Here is a 24,182-nt window from a genome sequence, read left to right as displayed (position 1 = left end):
AGAAACCTCTACAACCCAATGTGGGGCTCGAACTCACAACCTTGAGATCAAGAGTCACATGCTCCACTGACTGAGACAGCAGGGGCCCCAACAGAAAAACATTTTTTCAAAGACTTTGTCTATTCGAGAGACAGAGAGAAAGAGAAAAGAGGGTGGGCATGGACAGGGTGGGGAAGGGCAGAAGGAGACCGTGAATCCCAAGCAAACCTCCCCACTGAGTGTGGAGCCCGATTTGGGGCTCAATCCTGTGACCCTAAGATGATGACTGAGCTGAAATCCGGAGTTGGAGGCTTAACCAACTGAGCCACCCAGGTGCTCTGAGTGGGGGAAAAAACATTTTAACTGTAAGGAAGTCTGATAGAAAAGAACAAAGTGAATTGACTGAAAATGACGTATATGTAGGATAGGCAGGAAGAGCCAGTCCAGAACCTCAAAGTCTCTGGATTTCAGAACTGATGCAAGGCAATAGAATATTCTAATTCTATCCTATGGAAGAGTTTAAGTAAAAAAACCCTGAATTTGAAGTGGAAGTATCGGCAGGATGAACTTGTTTTTTTGATCTTTAAAAATGTGCATCACGGGGGCACCTGGGCAGCTCGGTGGGTTAAGCCTCTCTCTGCCTGTGGCTCAGGTCCCAATCTTGGGGTACTGGGATCGAGCCCTGCATCGGGCTCTCCGCTCAGCAGGGAGCCTGCTTCCCGCCTCCCCCCCAATGCCTGTTGCTCCCCCTGCTTATACTCTCTCCCTGCCAAATAAATAAGAATCTGTAAAAAACAAACAAAACCAATGGGTCACCTTCGGGGGATGCTTAGAAGCCAGTTCATTATTTTGAAAATAGGCAAATAAAGGAAAAAATCAAACATCTCGCTTTCTCTCCATGAACTGCACTCCTAGGCGCAGGGTAAACAAAAATCTAAAAATAATAATAAAATAAATCTAGGTATCTCTGGTGCTTAAAAGAGAGCATTCCCCTTTCTTCCTTCTTTTCAGCATTCCTTTTAAAAGAAACCTGAATTTATAAATGCTTTCTCTGTCTCCCTGAGATATATGTACATCTTTTTAAAAAGTTACACAGACCTCTCGCCAGTTTTTCATACCAGTAAGGCCTTCTTTCTCCGAGGCCATCCTTGAAAGGTGAGCTGGTCTCTTTGGGATTTTAAACCTAGGTGCCTGGCTCCTTAATGTACCATCCTGCTTGTCATAAAGAGAGGAGGTTTATTTTCCTTTGATAAAGGCAATTAACACAAACGTAACGGATTTTATTTGCCTGGCTCTATGTAACAGGATTTACTTTTCCTGCCGGCTCCTCGATGGACTGCTGTGCATTGCAGTCTGGTTTTTTTTTCTTTCTTTTTTTTTTTTTTTAAAGATTTTACTTATTTATTTGATAGAGAGAGATCCCAAGTAGGCAGAGAGACAGGCAGAGAGAGAGGGAGAGGGGGAAGCAGGCTCCCTGCTGGGCAGAGAACCCGACTCGGGGGCTCGATCCCAGGACTCAGATCATGACCTGGGCCGAAGGTGGAGGCTTTAACCCACTGAGCCACCCAGATGCCCCTGCAGTCTGGTTTAATGCTCATTCAATAGTGAGACTGTTGCCTTTCCTTCCTATATATTGTGGAAGCAAATTTCCGTGTCGGCAGGAGATCTGATTTATAATTACGTTTCTCCCAAATGGGTAGCCAATAGTAGATGAGGAAAAGCATCTCATTATAACAATATTCCGTTTAACAAATAAAGAAGAGTGATAGAATCAGAATACCACCATCGTGCGACCCCCAGTGAATGAGCGGATCCAGGCACCAAACACCGACAGCTGCTGCTGTCACAGACAGACAGCGCAGACACTCTGTGGCTCCTGCTGAACGGACACACCACCACCACGGCCTTGCCAGAGGGATCCAGCCTGAATCTGACCGGCCTCTGGACCGTTGCTAAGATGCAGGAAAAAAGAAATAAATGACGAGAGAGGAGCTGGTTGAGCTGTACTATAAATACACCATCAGCAGAATCCAGGACTGTGGGAAACTCCACGGGTCCAACAGCCCGGGGTTTTCATCACGAAATTGTGAGTGACCTTGAAGATTAAGAGACCGGAAAGGTACGTTTGAAAAAAAGGAACAACAAAAGTGCAAGAGAAAGCTACTGTGGTAGCAGATGCATACTTGCGCAACAAAACTATAACGAAATCCGGAGACGTGGTTGCCCATGAAGGTCAGGACTGGGGACATTTTATGTAGGAGGAAGGTGACTGTATTGGGGACAGGGTGAAAGCAGGGTCTCTCAAGTGCCTGGCAAGGCTCTGTTTCTCGACCTGGGGGTAGTTATCTGGGTGTTCCTATAATTCACTGAGCTATGAATCATAATTGTAAATTCTCTTTATAATCCAGCTCCTTATAATTCACATTATTTATGTGGGGTTTTTTGGTATCTGTGTTTTACTTTACAGTACAAAAGGTTAAGATTATTTAAACCAAGTCCTGTAATCATTGTCTTCCCTGAAAATTCTGCATGGAATTAAAACAGAAGTGACTTGTTAATGAACTGGATGCAGGCTGGACTCAAGGAACTTCGATTTATATAATAAGGTAAGGCGAGCATCACGAAAACACCACAAGGGCGTGCATGGCTTATAGCTAATAACCAATAAATTTGTTTAGTTTACAGCAAGGAGAGAGTACTTCAGCATGAGATGATCAGGAAGGGCTTTCTGGAGAAGGGGGGATAGGAGCCATATTTTGAGTGGTTTTTTTTTTTTTTTTAAGATTTTGTTTATTTTTAGAGAGAAACAATGTGGTGAGAGCCCATGCGAGATGGGGCAGGGAGGGAAGGGGAAGAAGACGGAAAGAAGCAGACAATCCCCCTCCCCCAAGAGCACGGAGCCCAATGCAGGGCTGGAACTCACCACTTCGAGGTCATGAACCAAAGTCAAGTTCATGACTTGAACCTAAAATCAAGACTCAATCATTTAACAAACCGAGCCACGCAGGGGTCCCTAGAATTTGAATTCTTAAGGGTATTGTAGTACCAGCAGATGGCTTCGTGTACACAAAATCAGAATTGAGAAAACTCGAACATCTGTTGAAGGAATGTTCTTTCCTTCATTGACCAACTTTAACTCATCCTTTAAGTCCACACATTACTTTCTCCAAGAACTTCCTTGATTCTCCCAGATCAGGTCAGGTTCTCTGTTATATGCTCTCTGGGCTCATTCTCATTTCCAACTCTTACCATAGTTGTAATGAAATGATGAACGGTGACATTAGTCATTTAGCATCTCTCCCCCTAGAACATAAGACTTTCTGAAGGCAGTGACTCTGGATGTCAGAGTCACGTCCTATTCCTATTGCCCAACCCTAAGCCTTGCATGGTAGACACTCAAAAACCTGAGTAAATAATGAGAGAAACCATTGGGCTGGAATGAAGGGTTATGCAGGAGACTAATAAAGTTGGAAATTTTATTGGGAGATAGACTGCAAATGTTCTAGAATGCTAGTGTTAAGTGCTTAGATTTTTATCCTTTTTTTAAAGAACTTAAACCACAGAAATTTATTGTCTCATAGTTTTGGAGGCTAGAAGTTCCAAATCATTCACCAACTTATAAATGTCATCGGGGCTGGTTTCTTCAAAGAACTCTCTCCTTGGCCTTGTCCATGGCTGTCTTCAGCATGCATCTCTTCACATGATCTTCTTTCTAAATGTATCTCTCTGTATCCAAATCTCCCCCTCCCCCCTCCAAGATCTTATTTATTTATTTGAGAGAAAGAGAGCACAAGCTAGGGGTGATGGGGATGGGGGAGGAGCAGAGGGAGAGGGAGAAGAAGACCCCCCACTCAACAGGGAGCCTGACGTGGGGCTCAATCCCAGGACCCGGAGATCATGACTGAAGCCAAAGGCAGATGTTTAACTGATTAAGCCACTCAGGAGCCCCCAAATTTCCCTTTTTTCTTAGGATTCCAATCATTTTGGATTAGGGACCACCCAAGAACACCACTTCAACTTGGTTACCTCTGTAAAGAAGCCTATGTCCAAAATAAGGTCACATTCTGAGGTACCAGTGTTAGAATTCCAAAATATTTTTTGTGGGGGACACAAGCCAACCCATAACACATGGCTAACTCCCCTCAACATGTGAGACTGTTCAAAAGTTTTATTTATTCTACATAAATTTCTTTATGTAGAACCCTACATAGAGTTATATAGAAATCTATCGAACCATAGAGCGATCTCTATGGTTCATGCCGCTCCCGATGTATCTTCCCGGTATGTTTGCTTTCCTGTCCCTTGGTATTTATTAAGCAGTGTTAGAAAATCCAGCAGATTATCCCTCAGTGGACTAGGAATGTCTTTACAAACAGAGATACCCTGAATTATGTCTGTATTTCACATAACGAGAACCACTTTTGGAATGAATGATACTACAATCTACATTTTTTAAATCTTCATTTACTCTGGTCACAGTATCAAACTAAAATGGTTTTAATATCTTTCAAATACAACTACATATTGCATATTAATAAATACACAACGTTTTACTTTAAAAAAAAAGATTTTATTTATTTATTTGACAGACAGAGAGCACAAGTAGGCAGAGAGGCAGGCAGAGAGAGAGGAGGAAGCAGGCTCCCTGCCGAGCAGAGAGCCCCATGTGGGGCTCGATCCCAGGACCCTGAGATCATGACCTGAGCCTAAGGCAGGTCATGCCACCCAGGCACCCAGAACCCCTAAAGTTTTACTTTTTAGTTATTTTTTTAAATATTTTATTTATTTATTTGACAGACAGAGATCACAAGTAGGCAGAGAGAGAGAGAGAGAGAGGAGGAAGCAGGCTCTCCACGGAGCAGACACCCAATGTGGGGCTCGATCCCAGGACACTGGGATCATGACCTGAGCCGAAGGCAGAGGCTTTATCCCACTGAGCCACCCAGACGCCCCAAGTTTTACTTTTTAATAGTATTTAGGCAGACAGTATAGCTTATATTCTAAAAACTAATCAGAATATTGAGATTTATATTCCTAAGTAACAAGATTTCACTCTTTTTTCTTTGAAGATTTTGTTTGTTTATACGACAGAGGGGGAGCACAAGCAGGGGAAGCAGCTGGCAGAGAGAGCGAAAGAAGCAGGTTCCCCTGCTGAGCAAAGAGCTCATTGTGGGGCTGGATCCCAGGACCTGAGCCGAAAGCAGATACTTAACCGACAGAGCCACCCAGGAGCCCCAAGATTTCGATCTTAATTCAAGGATATATTCTCTGTAAGTGCTTTTCAAAGTACACCCACAGCAGTATGACCCACTTCTGGAGGAAATCCGAAGCGTGGTTGGTCTGACGGTATTGGAATGGGTGCCTATAGCCCTACCCTTTTGTCTGACCTTGAGAGCCATGAGTTGGCTTCGAAAATTCTTAGTAATTCAAGGATTGAATACAACAGTGTGTAAAACTCACTGATCTAAAGGACAGAAAGTGAAGACTCTGAAAACAAACTGCTTTCTAAAAATCCTTATTTCCTCTATTAACCAAAAAACCATAATCTCTGAATTGTGGTCTCCATATTTTTATATTCAATATTTAACTTTCTACTCTCATGTTCTATTTATATATGTGTGGTACAGAATTTTTGCTGCTATAAATTAAACCAATGCAATATTTTCCATTAAACTACTGAAGCCATTTAACATGTTCTTGGCACTATGAGAATACGTAAAGACGTATTCTCTTGGTTCCAGGGAGCTCAGAGCCAAAGTGATTTAACTACACCAATATTTCTGGTTAACACACCTGCTTTTTCTGCCTTTTACCCTGGTTTTCTAAAAACTTTTCATTGGGATAAAATACACATAACATGAATTTACCATTTTCACCACTTTTAAGTCTACAGTTCAGTGGCATGAAGTTCGTTGACCACTCTCATCTCCAGAACTTCATCTTTGCAAACTAAATAAAATTCTGTACCCATTAAACAGTTACCCCCCATTCTCCTGTCTGTCCAGCCCCTGGCACATACCATTCTTCTTTCTGCCTCCATGAATCTGGCTGTTCTAGTTATCTCATAAGAATGGAATGATGCATTCGTCCTTTGGGCCTGGCTTACTTCACTCAGCATAATGTCTTTAAGGTTCAATCATGTAGCATCTGCCAAGATCTCATTCTTTACGCTGAGAACATTCCTGTGCATGTGTGCATGTGTGTTGCACTTTCTTAGCTTTCATCCATCAACTGATATTTGGATTGTTTCTACATTTTGGTTATTGCAAATAATACTGCTAAGAACATGAGTATACAACTCTCTGTTCAAGGTTTTGGGGTTTATGCCCAGAAGTGAAACTTCTGCGTGATATAACTCTATGTTTAAACTACTGAGGAAACACCACCCTGTTTTCCACAGTGAAAGCACCATTTTACATTTCCAAAAGCAATGCACAAAGATTCTAATTTCCCCATTCTTCATCAACACTTTCGATTCTGTTTTCTTTTATGTCAGCCATCTTAACGGGTGTGGGTCTCAGACTGATTTTGGTTTGTATTTCCCTAATGACTAACGATGTTTAGCATTCTTTCACAAGGTTAGGGAACATCTGTATATCTTATTTGGGGGAGATGTCTATTCAAAATCATTTGCCCATTTTTGAGTTAGGTTGTTTTCTTTTTTCTTTCTTTTTTAAATATATTTTTAAAAGATTTTCTTTATTTATTTGAGAGAGAGAGAAAGCATGAAAGGGGAGAAGATCAGAGGGAGAAGCAGACTCCCTGCGGGGCTGGGACCCTGATGCGGGACTCGATCCCAGGACTCCAGAATCATGACCTCAGCCAAAGGCAGTGGCTTAACCAACTGAGCCACCCAGGTGCCCCTTCTTTCTTTTTTTTTAAAAATATTTTTTTTTATTTATTTGACAGAGAACGAGAAAGCACAAGCAGGGGGAGCAGCAGAGGGAGAGGGAAACAGGCTTCCCACTGAGCAAGGAGCCCAATGCAGACCTGGTCCCAGGACCTTGGGATCATGACCTGAGTGAAAAGCAGACGCTTAAAAGACTGAGCCACCCAGGCACCCTGTTTGTAATTGTTGGGGTCTTTACATATCCTGGGCATTAGTTGCTCATCAGATGTTTAATTTGCCTTTTCTCCATTCTGTGTGCTGCCTTTCTGTTCTGTTGACAGTGCATTTTGACACATGAAAGTTTTAAATTTTGATGACCAACTTGTCTATTTTCTTTTGTTGTCTGTGCATGTCAAAAAAAAATCATTACCAAATCCAATGTCATGTAGCTTTCCTCCTGTTTTCTTCCAAGAGTTTTACAGTCTTTTTTTTTTTTTTTTAAGATTTATTTATGTGTTTTGGGCGGGTGGGTGGGGAGCAGGGTCAGAGGAAGAGGGAGAGGAATCCTCAAGCAGACTCCCCGTTGAGCACAGAGCCCAATCCCAGGACTCTGAAATCATGACCTGAGCCAAAATCAAGAGTTGGATGCTTAACCAACTGACTCACCCAGGCGCCCCTTAAATCTTTCATGTTTTTAATGTAAGCATTTACAGCTATGTATTTCCTCCCTAGCAGTGTTTATGTTGCATCACATACATTTTGGGGAATGTTGTGGTTTTGCTTTCATTTGTCTCAAGATATTTCATAACATCCCTTGAGATTTCTTTTTTGACCCATTGGTTTTTAAACAGTGTGTTATTTAATTTCCATGTAATTATGAATTTTTTACTTCTCCTTCAGCTGATTGCTAATTTTATTCCACTGTGATGGGAAAACATATTTTGTATAATCTCAGTAGTTTTAAAATGTATTTATTTTTCTTGTGGCCTAATCTAGGGTTTCTACTAGAGAATGCTCCGTGTGCACTTGAGGAAACTGTGTACTCTCCTCCTGTTGGGTAGTGTCTGTGTCTGCTGGGTTCAACTGGTTTATAGTATTGTGCAGGTCCTATATTTCCTATTGGTTCTGTCGTGTTCTGTCGTTACTGAAAGTGGCACTGAAATCACCTACTATTTCTGTAGAGCTATCTATTTCTCTCTCCAATTCTGTCAATTTTTGCTTCAAATATTTTGATGATTTATTAGGTACATAAATGTAATTGTATCTTCTTGCTGTACTGAACCCTTTATTAATATATCTTTGTCTCTTATAGCCTTTTAAAAATCTTAAGTCTACTTTGACTCATAGTATTATGCTCTCTACTGCTGTCTTCTGGTTACTATTTGCATGAAATATCTTTTCCTATCTTCTCATTTTTAATTTGTGTACTCAGATCTAGAGTGAGTCTCTTGGAAACAGCATATAGTTGAGTCATGCCTTAGAAATCCCTGCTGCCAATCCGTGCCTTTTGATGCAGGGTTTAATCTACTTACATTGAAAGTAACTGATGATAGGGAAGAACTTACTTTTGGCCTTTTGTTGTTTTCTGTATGTCTAATAGCTTTTTTGTTCCTCATTTATTTTATTGCTGCCTTCCTTTCTGTTCAATTGATTTGTTGCTTTTTTTTAAGATTTTATTTATTTACTAGAGAGATGGAGATCACAAGCAGGCAGAGAGGCAGGCAGAGAGAGAGGAGGAAACAGGCTCCCCGAGGAGCAGAGAGCCCGATGCGGGGCTCGATCCCAGGACCCTGGGATCATACCCTGAGCTGAAGGCAGAGGCTTTAACCCACTGAGCCACCCAGGCGCCCCTGATTTGTTGCTTTTGTGACATATAACTAATACCCTTCTCATTCCCTTCTGTATGTTTTCAAACTATTTTACTTGTGGTTATCAAGGTGATTCTACATAACATCTTCAAGTTGTCAGAATCTACTTTTGTTGATACAAACTTAAGTTGCAAACAAAAATGTGCTTTTACTTATCTGTCTCCATCCCCGCACACTTACGTTACTGTTCCCACAAAGATATCTTTGTCGAATGAGTACATTTAAACACAGGCTTATGATGACCTTTTACGCTTTCTCTCTCAAATCCCGTAAAAGAATAATAAATAAAATTATAAACCAAAGTCGCAACACTGGTTTTTATCCTTGCCCTTGTACTTACCTTTGCTGGAGATCCGTAGAGCTTCCTACGACTCTGGGTCACGTTTCAGTGTCCTTTCATTTTAACCTGGAGTTCTCTCCTTAGCAGTTCTTGGAGGTCAGGTCTAGTGGTAATAACTGCTTCCGCTTTTGTTTATCCAGGAAAGTCTTAATTTCTCCCTTATTATTTTTTAGTTATAACCATTTTTAAATGTACCATTCATGAGTGTTAACCACATTATTGCACGACCGATTTTGAGAACTCTTTTCATTTTGCAAAACTGAAATTCTAAACTCATCATACAACAGTAACCCATTATCCCCTTCCCTCAGTCCCCGACAACTATCATTCTACTTTGTCTTTATGGATTTGGCTATATTCTGGGTATCTCATATAAGTAGAACCATCAAGTATTTGGGTTTTTTTGTGACTGGTTTGCTTCACTCGGCATAATAGCCTCAAGGGTCATCCATGTTGTAGCATGTGTTACATTTTCCTTCCTTTTTAAGGCTGAATAATATTTCATTGTGGGGATATTTTGCTTGTCCGCTAATCTGTCAGTGGACACTTGGTTTGCTTCCATAATAACTGGGGTATTGTGAATAATGCGACAATGAACATGGGCCTACAAATGTATCTTTGAGAGCTTGCTTTCAGTTCTTTGAGTATAAAACCATGCTGTACCATATGGTGATTCTGTTTAATTTTTTGAGGATGTGTCATACTGTTTTCTTTTTGCTACACCATTTTACATCCCCGTCAACAGTGTACAAGGGTTCCAATTTCTCCACACTTATTATTTTGTTTTGTTTGGTTTTGTTTTATAGCAACCATCCTTTAAAAAAAAAAAAAAGATTTTATTTATTCGACAGAGAAAAACAGTGTGAGAGGGAACACAAGCAGGAAGAGTGGGAAAGGGAGCAGCAGGCTTCCCACTGAGCAGGGAGCCCAATGCGGGGCTTGATCCCAGGACCCCGGAATCACAACCCAAGCCAAAGGCAGATGTTTAAAGACCGAGCCACCCAGGAACCCCTACAGCAACCATCCTAATGGCCGTGGGGTGGTTTTCTCTTATTTTTGAAGGACAGTATTGTGTGGTGTAAAATTTGTAGTTGGAAGTTTTCTTTCACACTTTAAATACATCATCTTACTCCCTTATAGACTCTGAGGTTTCTCCTGAGAAGCTGACTGATAATCTTATTGAGGATCCCTTGTAGGTGACAAGCCACCTTTCTCTTGCTGCTTTCTGTTCCATCTTTGTCTTTCTATTATTTGATTATAACGTATGTTGCTATGGATCTCTTGAAGTTTATCCTACTTGGAGTTTAAATTTTCAATTTTTAGATTCATGTCTTTCTTCAGATTTGGGTAGTTTTGGCTGTTATTTCTTCAGCGAATCTCTTCCTCTTTGTCTCTTCTTCTGGTACTCCCATATACATATTATTGTCCTCTTGATTATATTCCGTAAGGCCCTTAAGATGTTTATTTCCTTCATTCTTTTTGCTCTTCAAAGTAATTTCTAAAGTACTACCTTTAAGTCTGTGGATTTGTCTGCCCGCTCAAACCTGTTGTTGAACCCTCGGTGAAATTTTCAATTAAATTATCCTTTCTCAGCTTCAAAATTTGTTTGGGCCCTTTTTATTTCTATCTCTTTGTTACTGTTCTCATTTTGATGGTTTTCCTAACTTCCTTTAGTGTTTTGTCATTTTCCTTTAACTCTTTGAGCAAATTTCGTAGTTACTTTGAAGTCCTCATTTAGGAAGTCTGATGCTTGCATTTCCTCAGCGAAGTATCCTACCACTTCACTTCCTTTTTTTGAATGGGCCGGGTTATCCTTCTTGTGATTTTTTTGGTTGAAAATTGGGCAGGTGAAAACCAGCCACTTCTTCCCGTCTTTGCAGACTGGGTCTGTGTCAGTTTATTCTTTACTAATTAGTAGGCTATGTTCTGAGCTTTGGGATCAAAGGAGAAAGCTAAGTCTTCAGGTGTTTTGGCATGCATTTCACCTAGGTGTGCACAATTTCCCCCTATACACACTGCCCTTATGTCTTAATTTCCCAGTTTCACTCCAATTTCTCCTTGGGGCCTTAGATGGTCTATTATATGTCTCCACTCACAATGTCCTGCCCTAGGTCTATCTGTGTCATAATCTCTCTATAGATTTTATGAGTAGTTTCTACCACTTTATGCTGCATTTCCTCTGGAGAACTCCAATTATGGGAAAAAGAAACGAGTCCTTCAGGCAGTCCCCAGACAAGTTAGAACAGTGCAAATAAGGTTTGCTCTGCTCCCTTTAGTTTGAGGTGGAGGAGGGTATTGGAAAACGGGCTGCTGCTTCCTCCAGATCAAGACTGCCCAGAAGTGGAGGGACAAGAATGAGCAAAACTTTCACGAATTTTCCTACCATTTTGAATGTAGCTTTTTCTTAACTGGACAGTCACTTGGTTACTATAGACTTCTATTTTTCAGAGCTCCCTCAAGCTCAATTTATTATTTTCTTAGAAGATTTTTATTTGAGAGAGAGAGAGAGAGACATTGGGAGGAGGAGAAGCAGACTTCTTGCTGAGCAGGGAGCCCAATGCAGGGCTTGATCCCAGAATCCCAACATCATGGTCTGAGCCGAAGACACTTAACCTACTGAGCCACCCAGGCACTCCCATCAAGCTCATTTTAGCTAGCTTTTGTTTTCAATGTCTCTGCTGGAGAACAAGAGCTTAGAGCTTCTTAGTCCTCTGTTTTGTTGATGTCACTATGGAATTTTTATTCTCAGTGCCATAGGAAGACTTCCAGCTTTTGAGCTGAGGATATGATATAAAGAAAAAGTACTTTAGAATATTAAGTACAGGCAGGTACACAGTGGGTGAGAGCGTGAACAGTGGAGGCAGCAACTAACCTGTCTTATTTTGCAGGCTCTGTGTCTCCTGAGGCTTGACTTTGTGGCCCAGTATACAGCACTAATCTTGGCATAAACTGTGTCCTCAACGGGCCTTTGTTGAACTAGATACCCAAAATTATAGCAGTTATGACTGAGTACAGAGTCCTTAAGGCAGCCTCAATAGTGTGTGGTAGATTAGGCAGTCCAAACTAAACACACTCCATGAGACTTTTTTATCATGCTAGTGGGTAGAATCTCAAAGAGAGTCGGGCATGCCAGCTCTTGAAGCATTTATGGAAAAACCCCAGATGTCCTGCAGAAAAGCCACAGGGAGAACCTCATGAGGACGGTTACTGTGGATAGGGAACCCTCTTCTCCCTACTCTAGAACCATCTAAACAAAGGATCAGCAAATCCGAGCCTGTTGCCCGATTTTGTGGTTTTACTGGAACGGAGTCACACTCATCTATTCATAAATTGTCCATAGCTGCTCTCCCGTTGTGACATCAGAATTAAGTAGTTGTGACAGTACTCTTACGAACTGCAAAGCCTAAAGTATGATCTGGTCCTTCTGACCCCTGCTCTAGATAATACAGTGAGTCTACGTGGGCTGGAAGGCTGCTGTAGATGACCGTATCTCATAAGGGCCCAAGATGATGGATAACTAAGAAGTCCACAGAACCTGACTGATGAAACTTAGTAGTCCTCTTCTTCTCAGGGACAGAATGCTTGGAAGGACACAGGTTTCAACAAATGGTACTAGGACACATGGATATCTACATGCAAAAAAGTGAAGCTGGACCCCTTCTTCATACTATATACAACAATTAACTCAAAACGGACTGAAGACCTAAATGTATAAAATTTTTAGAAGTTACAGAGGAGTAATTATGTATGATCTTGATTTAGGCAATAGAATCTCAGATATGATACCAAAGCCAGAAGGAACCATAGGGAAAAAAAGGTATGTTGGACTTCATTAAAATTAAAAACTTATATGCTTCAAAGACATCATCAATAAAGTGGGAAAAAAAAAAACACCAAAAAAAGGGAGAGAGAAAAATTATATGTCTGCTAAGGGTTTGGCATCCAGCATACATAAAGAAATCTTGCAATTCAACAGTAGAGACAAACAACTCAATTAAAAACGGGCAAAGGAGAAGAACAAGGAGACTGACCCTACATGACTTCAAGACTCAGTACGAAGCCACAGGAATCGAGACCGCGAGCTACTGGTGAAGGAGCACACAGAACAATGGGACAGAACAGAGTCCAGAACCACCTGTACAAAGAGACGCAACTGAGCTTTGACAAAGGATCAAAAGCAATCAGAGGGACAAAGGACAGTCTTCTCAGCAAAGGGTGTTGGAACAACTGGATACTCACACACCAGAAGAACAGGCAGATGTAGACCTTACATTTTTTGCAAAAAATCACTCAAAATTAACCAGACCGAAATGTGAAATACGAAACTATAAAGTTCCAAAAGGTAATACAGGAGGAAATCTAGGTGACCTCATGATGATAATCTAGCTTCACGGTGACTTTTTAGGTACAACATCAAAACTATGATCCATGAAAGAAAAAAATGGACAGGCTGGACTTCATTAAAATTAAAAACTTCTGTTCTGTAAAAGACTGTACAAGAATAAAAAGACAAATCGTGGACTAGCAGAAAGTATTTGCAAAACACTTATTTGATAGAGGCCTAGTATCCAGAATATATTTCAAAAACCACTTAAGTCTTAACAACAACAACAACAAAACCACCTAATTAGAAAATGGCAAGAGAGGCGCCTGGGTGGCTCAGTGGGTTAAGCCTCTGCCTTCAGCTCAGGTCATGGTCCCAGGGTCCTGGGATCGAGTCCTGCATTGGGCTCTCTGCTCAGCAGGGAGCCCGCTTCCTCTTCTCTCTCTCTCTGCCTGCTTCTGATCTGTCAAATAAATAAAATATTTTTAAAAAAAAGAAAATGGCAAGAGATCTGGACACTCACTAATAAAGATACACAGATGGCAAATAATATGGATATCTTATGTCTTTAGGGAATTTCAATGAAAACAACATGATACCACAACATACCTATTAGGATGGCCAAAACCCGAAACACTGATACCACCAAATTCTAATGAGGACACAGAACGAAAGGAATTCTGATTCTCTGCTGCTGAGCGGCACAGTCATTGTGTAATGAGGGTTACCAGTTTCCTATAAAACTAAACAAACCCTTACCCCATGACCCAGCTGTTATACTCCTTGGTATTTTCCAAAATGAACTGAAAACTTCTGCTCACACAGATGTGCATACACATGTTTACAGTGGCCTTTTTTTTTTTTTTTTAAGAATTTCCATTTATTTATTTGACAGAAATCACAAGTAGGCAGAGAGGCAGGCAGAGAGAGAGAGGGAAGCAGGCTCCCCGCTGAGCAGAGAGCCCGACGCGGGACTCGATCCCAGGACCCTGAGATCATGACCTGAGCCGAAGGCAGCGGCTTAACCCACTGAGCCACCCAGGCGCCCCTACAGTGGCCTTTTTTGATGATTACCAAAATCTGGAAGAAATTAAGAGGACTTTCAATAGCCGAATGGATAAACAAACAGGTATACCCAGATAATGGAATACTAAATACTATTCAATACTAAAAAGAGATGAGCTATCATGCCATGGAATCACATGGAGTAACCTTTTTTCAGAAGATTTTATTTTTTTATTTGTCAGAGAGAGACAGAGATCGAGCACAGGCAGGGGGAGCAGCAGGAAGGGGAAGCAGGCTCCCCGATGAGCAGAGATCCCGATGCGGGGCTCGATCCCAAGACCCTGGGATCATGACCTGAGCCAAAGGCAGACGCTAAACCAACTGAGCCACCCAGGCGTCCCCAAATGGAGTCATCTTAAATGCATATTGCTACGTGAAAAATCCAACCTGCCGAGACCACATACTGCACGATTCCAACTGTCTGACCCTCTGAGAAAGGCAAAGCTGTGGAGACAGTAAAAATACCCGTGACTGAAAGGGATTCGAGGAAGAGAGGGGATGAAAGGTGGAGCACAGGGGGTCTTCGGGAAACTGACAATATTCTGATGATACTATAGTGGCTGAATACATGTATTTGCCACAACCCCCATTCCATCTATGCATTACTGCACTTTCTAATGTACAACAGAGTGAACCCTAATATAAACTATGAACTTTAAGTAGTAAAAGTTTATCAACACTGGCTCACCAAATGTGACGAGTATACCACACTAATGCATGATGTGAGTAACAGGGGAACCTTCGGAGGGGGCAAGGGCCTGCATAGGAATTCCCTGTACTTTCTGTTCAGTTTCTCTGTGATCCTCCTTGAAAAAAAATTTTTTTTTTTTTTTGTTAAGTGCAAAGGATTTCAACAAACATTCCTTCAAAGAACATATAAAAGTGGCCAGTAAGGACACAAAAAGATGCTCGGCTTTAACAGCCATTAGGGAATTATAAATGAAAACCACAGAGAGAGAGAGCAGTTCACAACCACGGGGATGGCTCTAACCAACAGGGACAGTAACAAGAGAGAGACGGGCTCCGCCACGCCCTCCGCCACGCCCTCCGCCACGTCCCGCCGGTGGAAACACGGTACAGTGCGAGTGCTACGGAAAACAGCCTGGCAGCTCATCAAACAGTTAAACAGAATCATCACATAGCCCACCAATTCCACTTTTTTTTTTTCTAAGATTTTTTATTTCTTCATGTAACAGAGAGATCACAAGCAGGCAGAGAGGCAGGCAGAGAGACGGGAAGTAGGCTCCCTGCCGAGCAGAGAGCCCGATGTGGGGCTCGATCCCAGGACTCTGGGACCATGACCTGAGCCGAAGGCAGAGGCTTAACCCACTGAGCCACCCAGGTGCCCCCACCAATTCCACTTTTAAGCATATGCAAGAGAAAGAACACAAGTCACCAAAATTTTCTACAGGAATGTTCACAACAGCCAGAGTAGAAACAACCTGAACATCCAGCAACTGAGGAATGAACAAACAATGGTACATCCGTGCAATGAGCTACTGTTCAGCCATAAAAAGCAACAACATAGCTGCACCATGAAAATACGCTAACCCAAAGAAGTCAGATGCTAGACACCATATACTGTAAGACTCGATTTGTGTGAAATGACCCAGACAGGCAACACATCCAGGAGAAAGCAGGTCAGTGGCTGCCAGAGGCCGTGGGGGAAATGTTGATGAAGAGTGATGGCTGTTCTGGAATTGGGAGCGACGGTGGTGCAACCCTGTGATATAGTCAAAACCACAGAATGGTATAATCTTAAAAATAAGTAAAAGGATCTCTAAGCAGTTTTACTTCCTCTTAACCCATTTGTTCATTGTGTAATTAAACAAGGTCTATGATTCTTTTCAGAGTCTGTGATCTGTTTTTTGTTTACTGAGGAATGATCCACTTACACAAGCGGGTGTTAAATTAGTTTCCGGGGAGAAAATGATTTAGCAAAGGCTTTCTGGAGCATTGATTTACTTATTTCTCACTAGGGGGTAAGCTTTTGAGCTGGTGCACAATTTAGGGAAATGGTACCCACTATTTTATGAACAAACCCTGAATAAATGGGAAGTCCTCTGAGGTGGCAGTAGGTCATACTGTAACTTTTTAAAAAAGATTTTATTTATTTGACAGAGAGAGATCACAAGTAGGCAGAGAGGCAGGCAGAGAGAGAGGGAAGCAGGCTCCTCGCTGAGCAGAGAGCCCGATGCGGGACTCGATCCCAGGACCCCGAGATCATGACCTGAGCCAAAGGCAGAGGCCCAACCCACTGAGCCACCCAGGCACCCCCATATTGTAACTTTTTTAAAAAAAAGATTTTATTTATTTAGAGAGTGTGCGTGGGAGGGCGAGGGGCAGAAGGAGAGAAGACTCTCAAGCAGACCCCCCACTAAGCATGGAGCCCCATGTGGGGCTTGATCCCATGACCCTGTTATCACGATCTGAGTCAAAATCCAGAGTCTGACACTTAATCAACTGAACCACCCAGGTGCCCTCATGCTCTAACTTTTAAGCAAAAGGGGGCAAGGGAAATATTTGGGTCGGGAAATATTTGGGTAAACCTCTCACTGGGAGTCAATTTTTTAAGAGTTCAGCCGTATTATCTTCTTGATAGATAACTGAAAAATCTTCCTGTGTCAAAAACTAGGGCTTTCCCCTTAAAAAAAAACAAAAACAAAAACTGAGATTCTAGGAAAGCCTGGAATAACAAAGGGAGACTGGTCGACCTAAAAATACATCTAGCTACAGTGACTGAGCCCTACACTGGCAACAGTTCTCAAAACTCTGCCTTCCTCACATGCCTGACCCAGATCCCCTTAGAGCTGCCCCTCCTAGGGTGACCAGACACTGGGAGTGAGCCTCTGTACGGGGACATAATTCCACTGTCAAGAACACATTCCGTAACACGCACAAAGGCCAAGGACAGCAAACACACGAATGTGCTTTCTTCTTTTTAAAGAACACAACAGTCACAGGGTCAGAAGCGAAAACCACACAGGATATAAAATGAAAAGACTCCCAGGCTCCCCCGCTCTCCTTCCCGGATGTGATACTGATTACATTTCCTGTGCAAATTACCTTATTTCTGAAATGTTATTAATATGGCAGGAATATTACACAGAATATATTTCCTCTAAGTCTTCCAGAGCCTGCCTGCCTTCATCAGAAATGGAGGTTAAATTCAGGTCCCAAGTATTGAAACTTGAAATTTTCTTGCAATCTAAAACAGATTTCAGACCTAAATAGATTCAATTTCTTTTTTTAATAAAAAACTTACACATTTCACCTTTTAAGTCAGATTTTATTTCTATTCATGGCAAAACAAACTCTTCAAATATTTATAAAATACCAAAAGTTGGCAGTCACTTGGAAATAATTTATTATTAACTAGATTAATCCATTAAATGCACTGAATACACTCAAGGTTAAAATGAAACAGTGACACAGGTTCGATGCCTTGACAAATAAATCAACAGTTCCTGGTAAAACTCCCAATACCGAAGAGAAGTTTAAAAACAACTGCCCTTCGAATTCTAGTTTTGTGCCTGTAAACAGGTCTCAGCTGATCCTCAGTGATAACAGGTTAACCACCACATCACTGTGACTGGTGGGGTTGGGGGTGGTTGAAATAATCTTGTCATTACAAGGGCGTGGGAAGTAACCCAATTAATAGCACCAAAAAATATGTAATCTCACAATAAAAGGAGCACTGATTTGAAAAATTAATGTCTGTGGGCATTTTCTTCCCCAAATGGGGGGCAGAACAAATGTGGACAATTACTGTTCAGCAATATTCCCAGGACCGAAGGCAGCCACCCGTCTGGGGCTCCTGAACTCTCCAGACCTCGGTATCAGCAAGCTCCTCAATGTCCTTCTCCCAGGACCCGGAACTGGAGCGCTGAGGCCACTGCCACCACCAACAAGCTCCAGTTCTCATAACCAGGCTCTAGTCCTTCATATCCGGTCCCTATCTGTGCCCCTTCTAAAGACGCAAACAACCCACCCTGGTGCAAGCGCAGCCCACCTGGCCTCAGGGGGCGGGCAGGAGACGCACATGGTCCGACGGGCAGCCAGCACTGGACTTCGGTCACTGCTGTCCGCAGCTCGGCTCGTCCACTGGAACGGGCGGGTGCCCTAAGATTGCAGACTAAGTAGTGAGCCAGTGAACAAGAGCCCTGCCAGGCCTCTCTTCTCTTATCCTTGCTGTTCTCGAGGAAGAGATTCCTCTCCGGTGAGCCAAGTCCAGCGGCTCATTCCAACCTACAGCAACGACATGTGGCTCCGGGAGCGTCTGGTCATCTGCCTGGATTCTCCCGGCTCAGCACCCCACAATGGTACTCAGCGTCCCTGCTCAGGAAGCGCCAAGAGCAGCAGACGACATGACTCCGACACGGCCCATCACAGGCGACACAAGCAGTCCTCCTGCTGCATACAGGGCCTGCCCACGACTACGGCCAAGGCCACAGAAGAAACATTTTTACCACAGGGGTTGCACGGTCATCGTCCTGACGTCGTCCGCTTCCCTTCAGCTCTCTGCCCTGACAGCCTCCGTCTGTCTTCACCACGCTGTGTCTCTCGGAGGCACGAGGAGCTCTTCTAAGCTTGTTTTTGTGGTTTCTGCAGCCAATTGTGAAACCAGGCCTGCTGGGACGGAGAGGGAAACCCTGAGCAATCCTCTGGGTGCCCAGGCACCGGCTGCTGACTTCTCAGGGTCTTGAGGCGGCCAGGCCGGCCGTGCCCCCCCTATGCAGCGTCCTCGTCATCCCCCGTCGCGGCGTCCGGGTTCCTCTTCGGCTCGGCCTCTGGCCCCGCGGGCAGAATGCTGGTCACGGTGTGGAGAAGCGCCTCGATCTGCTCCTCCGTGAGCCGCTCTTCACTCTCCTCCACCATCTGCAGAAGGAGACCTCGGAGGGTTACGGTCGAGCCGCACAGGCTGAGTCCGGCCCTGCTCTCCCCACCCACGCTGTTCCCGGTCTGCTGGCCTCCGGCGTGCCGGGCTCGGGGCCTGGCTCCAGAGCCCCCCGGGGCTCTCGGTCCTCTCCGTCCTGGCGGGAGGGAGGCAGAAGCCGACTCCAATTCCGAAGCCACTGCTCAAAATGGGTCGAGGCAAAAAGCAAGTTGCAGGGCGCCTGGGTGGCTCAGTGGTTAAGCCGCTGCCTTCGGCTCAGGTCATGATCTCAGGATCCTGGGATCGAGTCCCGCATCGGGCTCTCTGCTCAGCAGGGAGCCTGCTTCCTCCTCTCTCTCTCTCTGCCTGCCTCTCTGCCTACTTGTGTTAGCAAAAGCAAGTTGCAGGTTAGCACTTTTCCTCAAAAAAACAGAAAACTCTACCAGTCCTACATCCACCCACGGGCACACGTGAGTCTGTTGTATGTGCCAAGGAAACTCACCTCTGGCGAGCGAAATGGCCCTTTACACACTTCTGTACTTCACAAGCACAGCTGTAACTCGGGAGTCCTACCAGCGACCCACCTGACGGTGGCCCACTGCGTGCCAGAGGCTCCTCTACTTCGCATCCCCACTCCCACCACCGGCAGCTCTTCCGGGAGCTCGCGGGCCTGACCGCACACGGCACGTCCCGTCTGGTACTTCTCTCAACCCTCGCAACAAGCCCGGCCCAGGAGAGGATGGGAATCCCAAGCCAGACCTGCCCAACACTTACCACCTACAAGCAACCTAACACACACCATGTGGCCCTGGTGCTCTCCTGGGAACGTGGAGCAGGAGTCTGAGGAGTGACGGCTGGGGAATGACCCCTGCTGTCTCACTAAATTAGGTCCACTTAGAGCCCAGCTTGACACGTCCTGGAAATCTACACACACGAACGACCGTCAATTATGAGCGAGTTTTCTCAGCCTCACCTCTAGTTCTCCATTTATTAACGAATACAAACACAGTCAACAATGTTTTTAAGAGTAACACACCGGCAGGCAAAGCACTACTAACCCATGTTCCCTCAGGGGCACCAGTCATATACCACAAATGGCTAGACGTGTCCAGGGTCCTGTCGTGCGGCATTTCCCAAAGCAACTCTGAAATCTGCCAACTAAGACCAAGAGGAATCCCACGAAGAAATCCTAGCAGATTTAAGTAAAACAAATGACAAGCTAGGCTTACAACCCTGAAAAGGATTTCAGTCTGACTATCTCACTTCAGACGACAGCAGAGAAGCTGATCAGATCAGGTAATGTGTCCAAGATCACATCACAAACTCCTGGCAAACCACTGGTCTCTTCAAGTTTCTACAACCAGAGAACAATCCTGAGTGTTCGAGGGTGGGAGATCCTGAGTGAACCAATGGGGCTGCGGTCACATAAAATGACCATTTCCTAAAGATTCAAAGGCTCCGTAAAATGTAAGCTCTATTGAACAAGAAATGATCCTCAAAAATCCATTTTTTAAAATTAGGGTGTATAAAAGGAAGTAATCTAACACAGACTGTCTCCAGAATATGAAGGAGTTGGAAAGGGGTACATCTGATTTGATTATTTAATCTTAAGAAAAGATGGTCTCCACCGAGAGAGGAATGTCTCCAAATTCATGAACTGGCACATGCATTTGGTTCACAACTGCTCCCCAGCTTGGGGGAAGCGGGCAGGGAGGTCCAGATGGCTCTGGGACGCTGACAACCAGCAGTACTCGTGCGGGGGCTTTCCCGCAGTCACCACCCAGCACGCGGCCGTCCACAGATGCATAAGCGCGGGCTCAGCATTATGAAGAAAACCTGACTTGGGCCTCACAGCAAGTAGTGCAAGGTCTTGTGACTTTGGATTCCAGCTCTTTCTAGAGTACGATGCCTCTGTTCTCTCCTCCCTCAGAGATGCAGACTGGAGTCCACTGGTTTGAAAAAATTTAGTTATACGACTTCTGAGAAGCCTTCATTTTTAGAACACCAAATAGAGAAGACTTGACCAGGCCACCTTCCTGCATCCCTGTCCCTGGTCTGGCAGATGCAGCGATGGTCACGCCCCAGCTAATGTGAGCGCGCCCAAGAACAGAAGCTTTCATCAGCACACACTCCTCGGGTCACAAACTTTTCACACCAAGATTCCCAGTCACAGCAAGAAAACCCAAACCTCATTAAGCAAAATGAAACACACAGACACAAAAAGAAACTCTCAGAAACCAAAAACTTACTAACCCCTCTTGGATCAAGACAAAATGATACGAACTGTATCACTCGTCCCCTTTTCTTCCCAACACAGAGGACACTGAGGCCAAAATAAGGGAGCGCAAAGCACCATCTCAACATTCTCTAAACACCTGAGTTCTCAAGTCGTTCCGGATATAAGGGCGCACGAATGTGAAAATCCAAGTATTTGCAGATGGGTCAGAAAGTTTTATCACATACAAATTCCTAGGGCTGTCAAACTGGCCTATTCTACTCCAAAAATGGTTGCTTCTCATTCTAAGCTGTCAAGGCAAACTTCCTACTTTACCTGAAACAACAAAACAACTCAAACTAGTAACAATGGACACTTCTAACTATTTGACCCAGAACAGTTCACTTAATCTCTGTAACTTTCAAGTTTTCTCCACTGTAAAATGAAAGTAATGCCTACAGTAAGGACCAAATGAGAACACATATTACAGTGTTTTGTAAGCCATCAAACTCTTATTCACTCCAAGACATTTAATAATCACTTTTTTTCTTTTTCTTTTTTTTTTTAAGATTTTATTTATTTATTTGACAGAGAGAGATCACAAGTAGGCAGAGGCAGGCAGAGAGAGAGGAGGAAGCAGGCTCCCCGCTGAGCAGAGAGCCCGACGTGGGGCTCCATCTCAGGACCCTGAGACCATGACCTGAGCCGAAGGCAGAGGCTTAACCCACTGAGCCACCCAGGTGCCCCTATAATCATTAATTTAAAAAAAAATATATTTTGCTTATTTATTTGACAGAGAAAGACAGAACACAAGCAGGGAGAGGGGGAGAAGCAGGCCTCCCGCTGAGCCAGGAGGCTGATGCGGGGCTCAATCCCAAGACCCTAGGGCCATAACCTGAGCTGAAGGCAGAGGCTTAACCATCTGAGCCACTGACTTTTAACAGGCATACATATATGGTAGTGCTATTCAGGACAGTGGCCTGTGAGGTCATGAGGCTCACTGTCCTGTGAGCTCACGAACTGAGAGCCAGAGAGCTCACGAACTGTTCCCATACGAACACACGAGTGGCAGAAATCACAGAAGCTGGTGGCTTCCTCCTTCCCTCACAGACAGCAGACAGTCACCTGTGGATCTGTGGATCTCAGCAAATCATGGCTGAGGTGTAACTAAAAGCAGCTTCAGCCTTCAAAACGGAACACTAATAAATGCTGGGTGCCGCACATGCTTCTGGGTGTGAGAGTAAATGAGCTGTAAGGTTACCGCAGGGAACCCTCTGTACTTCACACCCTGCGCGAAAACCTCATTTCTTATCCCTCCTTGGGAGAAGAGACACTGCCACAAGCCTTGGTAAATGTTTCGCTACCCTCTTAGCCCAATCCCAGGCTTGGGGGAAACCGGACTACAGAATGGTCTGACTGCTGGGAAAACAACATACACATGAAGACCTACTACCCCCCTGTGAAAAGAACAACAGAACAGACAGTCTCCGGGGATGCCACACACATCTTCCTTCTCGCTATGCAGAGCGCATGGCTTGGAGGAGAAAGTATGGCTTTGTCAGACAGACCCAATTAGCCCGTCACTAGCACAGACTCTGCGGAGGGCATGAAAGGTGACATCCACAAATCCCATGGCATACAGCAGGCACTCTTAATAGTAGCTGATTGTACCAAGTAACGACAGAGTTTCTACAGGGCTGAGGTCACGCTAATCCTCATCTCCTCTCTCCTCTGTCACTGAGCCATGAATAACATATGTTGCTGATTAAAGTTGGAGGAGACAGGACATGTGATCTTTAACCCAGAGGGACATGGATTAGTTTCCTGCTGATTTGTTTGTTTTTTCTTTTCTAAGCCGTATCTCCAACACAGTTGAAAGCATCAGAATAAGGATACCAAAAAAAAAAAAAAAAAGGATTTCTATTTAGCCTAAAGGCCAGTTCCCCCAGAAAGTCACCCTTTATGGAAGGAATTTTTCTAATTTAATTTTAGGTGCACTTTGAAGGACAGATACAACACTGGGATGACAATAAAAGTTATAGTCAAAATCTAAATTCCCGTGACACTTTCAAAAAGGGTTCTTTATAAAGCAACTCTAAACATCATAGGTATTTCTGGTTACTTTCTTCCACACTTTTCTGAAGGAACTTTGACAAAGGAGAAGTTCTTCTAAACTTGACTTTGCAAATTCCTTAATTCTCCTTTTGTTAATTCTCCGATCAGTTTTTTTTCTTAAACCGGCAGTTAAATGGCCTGCCTGATATTTAGAGCTTCGGTGGTATTCTCTGCCCTGCACAGCAGAGGGAAACTGCCCCAGGACATCAACACAGCAGCTGCTCGGTTTGTTTCACTGCCTCATTTTCATACTCTCCTTAGACTCTGTGTGGCTCCTGCTCTGGCGGCTTCGCACCATTCTAAAGCTTGTGTCGCCTGTGCAAGTGATGAGAGTCCACTGAATGGTCGTATGCAGCGAAACAAGACCATCGAGTCTGTGGTTTTAGCAAGTGAACTGACCGTGGTGGGAAAGGCCGACTGGAGGGGCCAGACTGAGACAGGCATGACAAGAGGACAACCGCGAGAGCCACACTGAGAAGGGACAGAAATGGACCCGGCGCAGCAGGGAGAGAAGAGAGAACAAGGGAAGACAGAAGCAACGGAACCTAGGGACCGAGTGCGTAGATCAAAG

At 43.9% G+C, this 24,182-nt stretch overlaps 1 protein-coding gene and 1 long non-coding RNA gene across 2 annotated transcripts in view; one reads left to right on the top strand and one right to left on the bottom strand.

The window, feature by feature from the left end:
• The first annotated feature begins 1,603 nt into the window (after positions 1 to 1,603).
• LOC123390680 lies at positions 1,604 to 13,511 on the top strand. The gene is made up of 3 exons (XR_006605213.1): positions 1,604 to 2,098; positions 2,447 to 2,585; positions 12,457 to 13,511. It is a non-coding gene; the product is annotated as an uncharacterized LOC123390680 (long non-coding RNA).
• A 4,162-nt stretch (positions 13,512 to 17,673) lies between these two features.
• Positions 17,674 to 24,182, bottom strand: part of LOC101670762 (CGRP receptor component) — a 41,008-nt gene continuing 34,499 nt past the window's right edge. Inside the window, exon 6 of the mRNA XM_045074895.1 lies at positions 17,674 to 19,283. Coding sequence (XP_044930830.1) covers positions 19,137 to 19,283 — 147 coding nt within the window. The 3' untranslated portion in view covers positions 17,674 to 19,136. The remainder of the gene's footprint in view (positions 19,284 to 24,182) is intronic.

Source organism: Mustela putorius, unplaced genomic scaffold, assembly GCF_011764305.1.
Source record: "Mustela putorius furo isolate JIRA1106 unplaced genomic scaffold, ASM1176430v1.1 tig00000139_pilon_pilon_pilon, whole genome shotgun sequence".
In the NCBI taxonomy this organism is placed as follows: Eukaryota; Metazoa; Chordata; class Mammalia; order Carnivora; family Mustelidae; genus Mustela; species Mustela putorius.
This window is presented reverse-complemented; position numbering and strand designations above follow the sequence as displayed.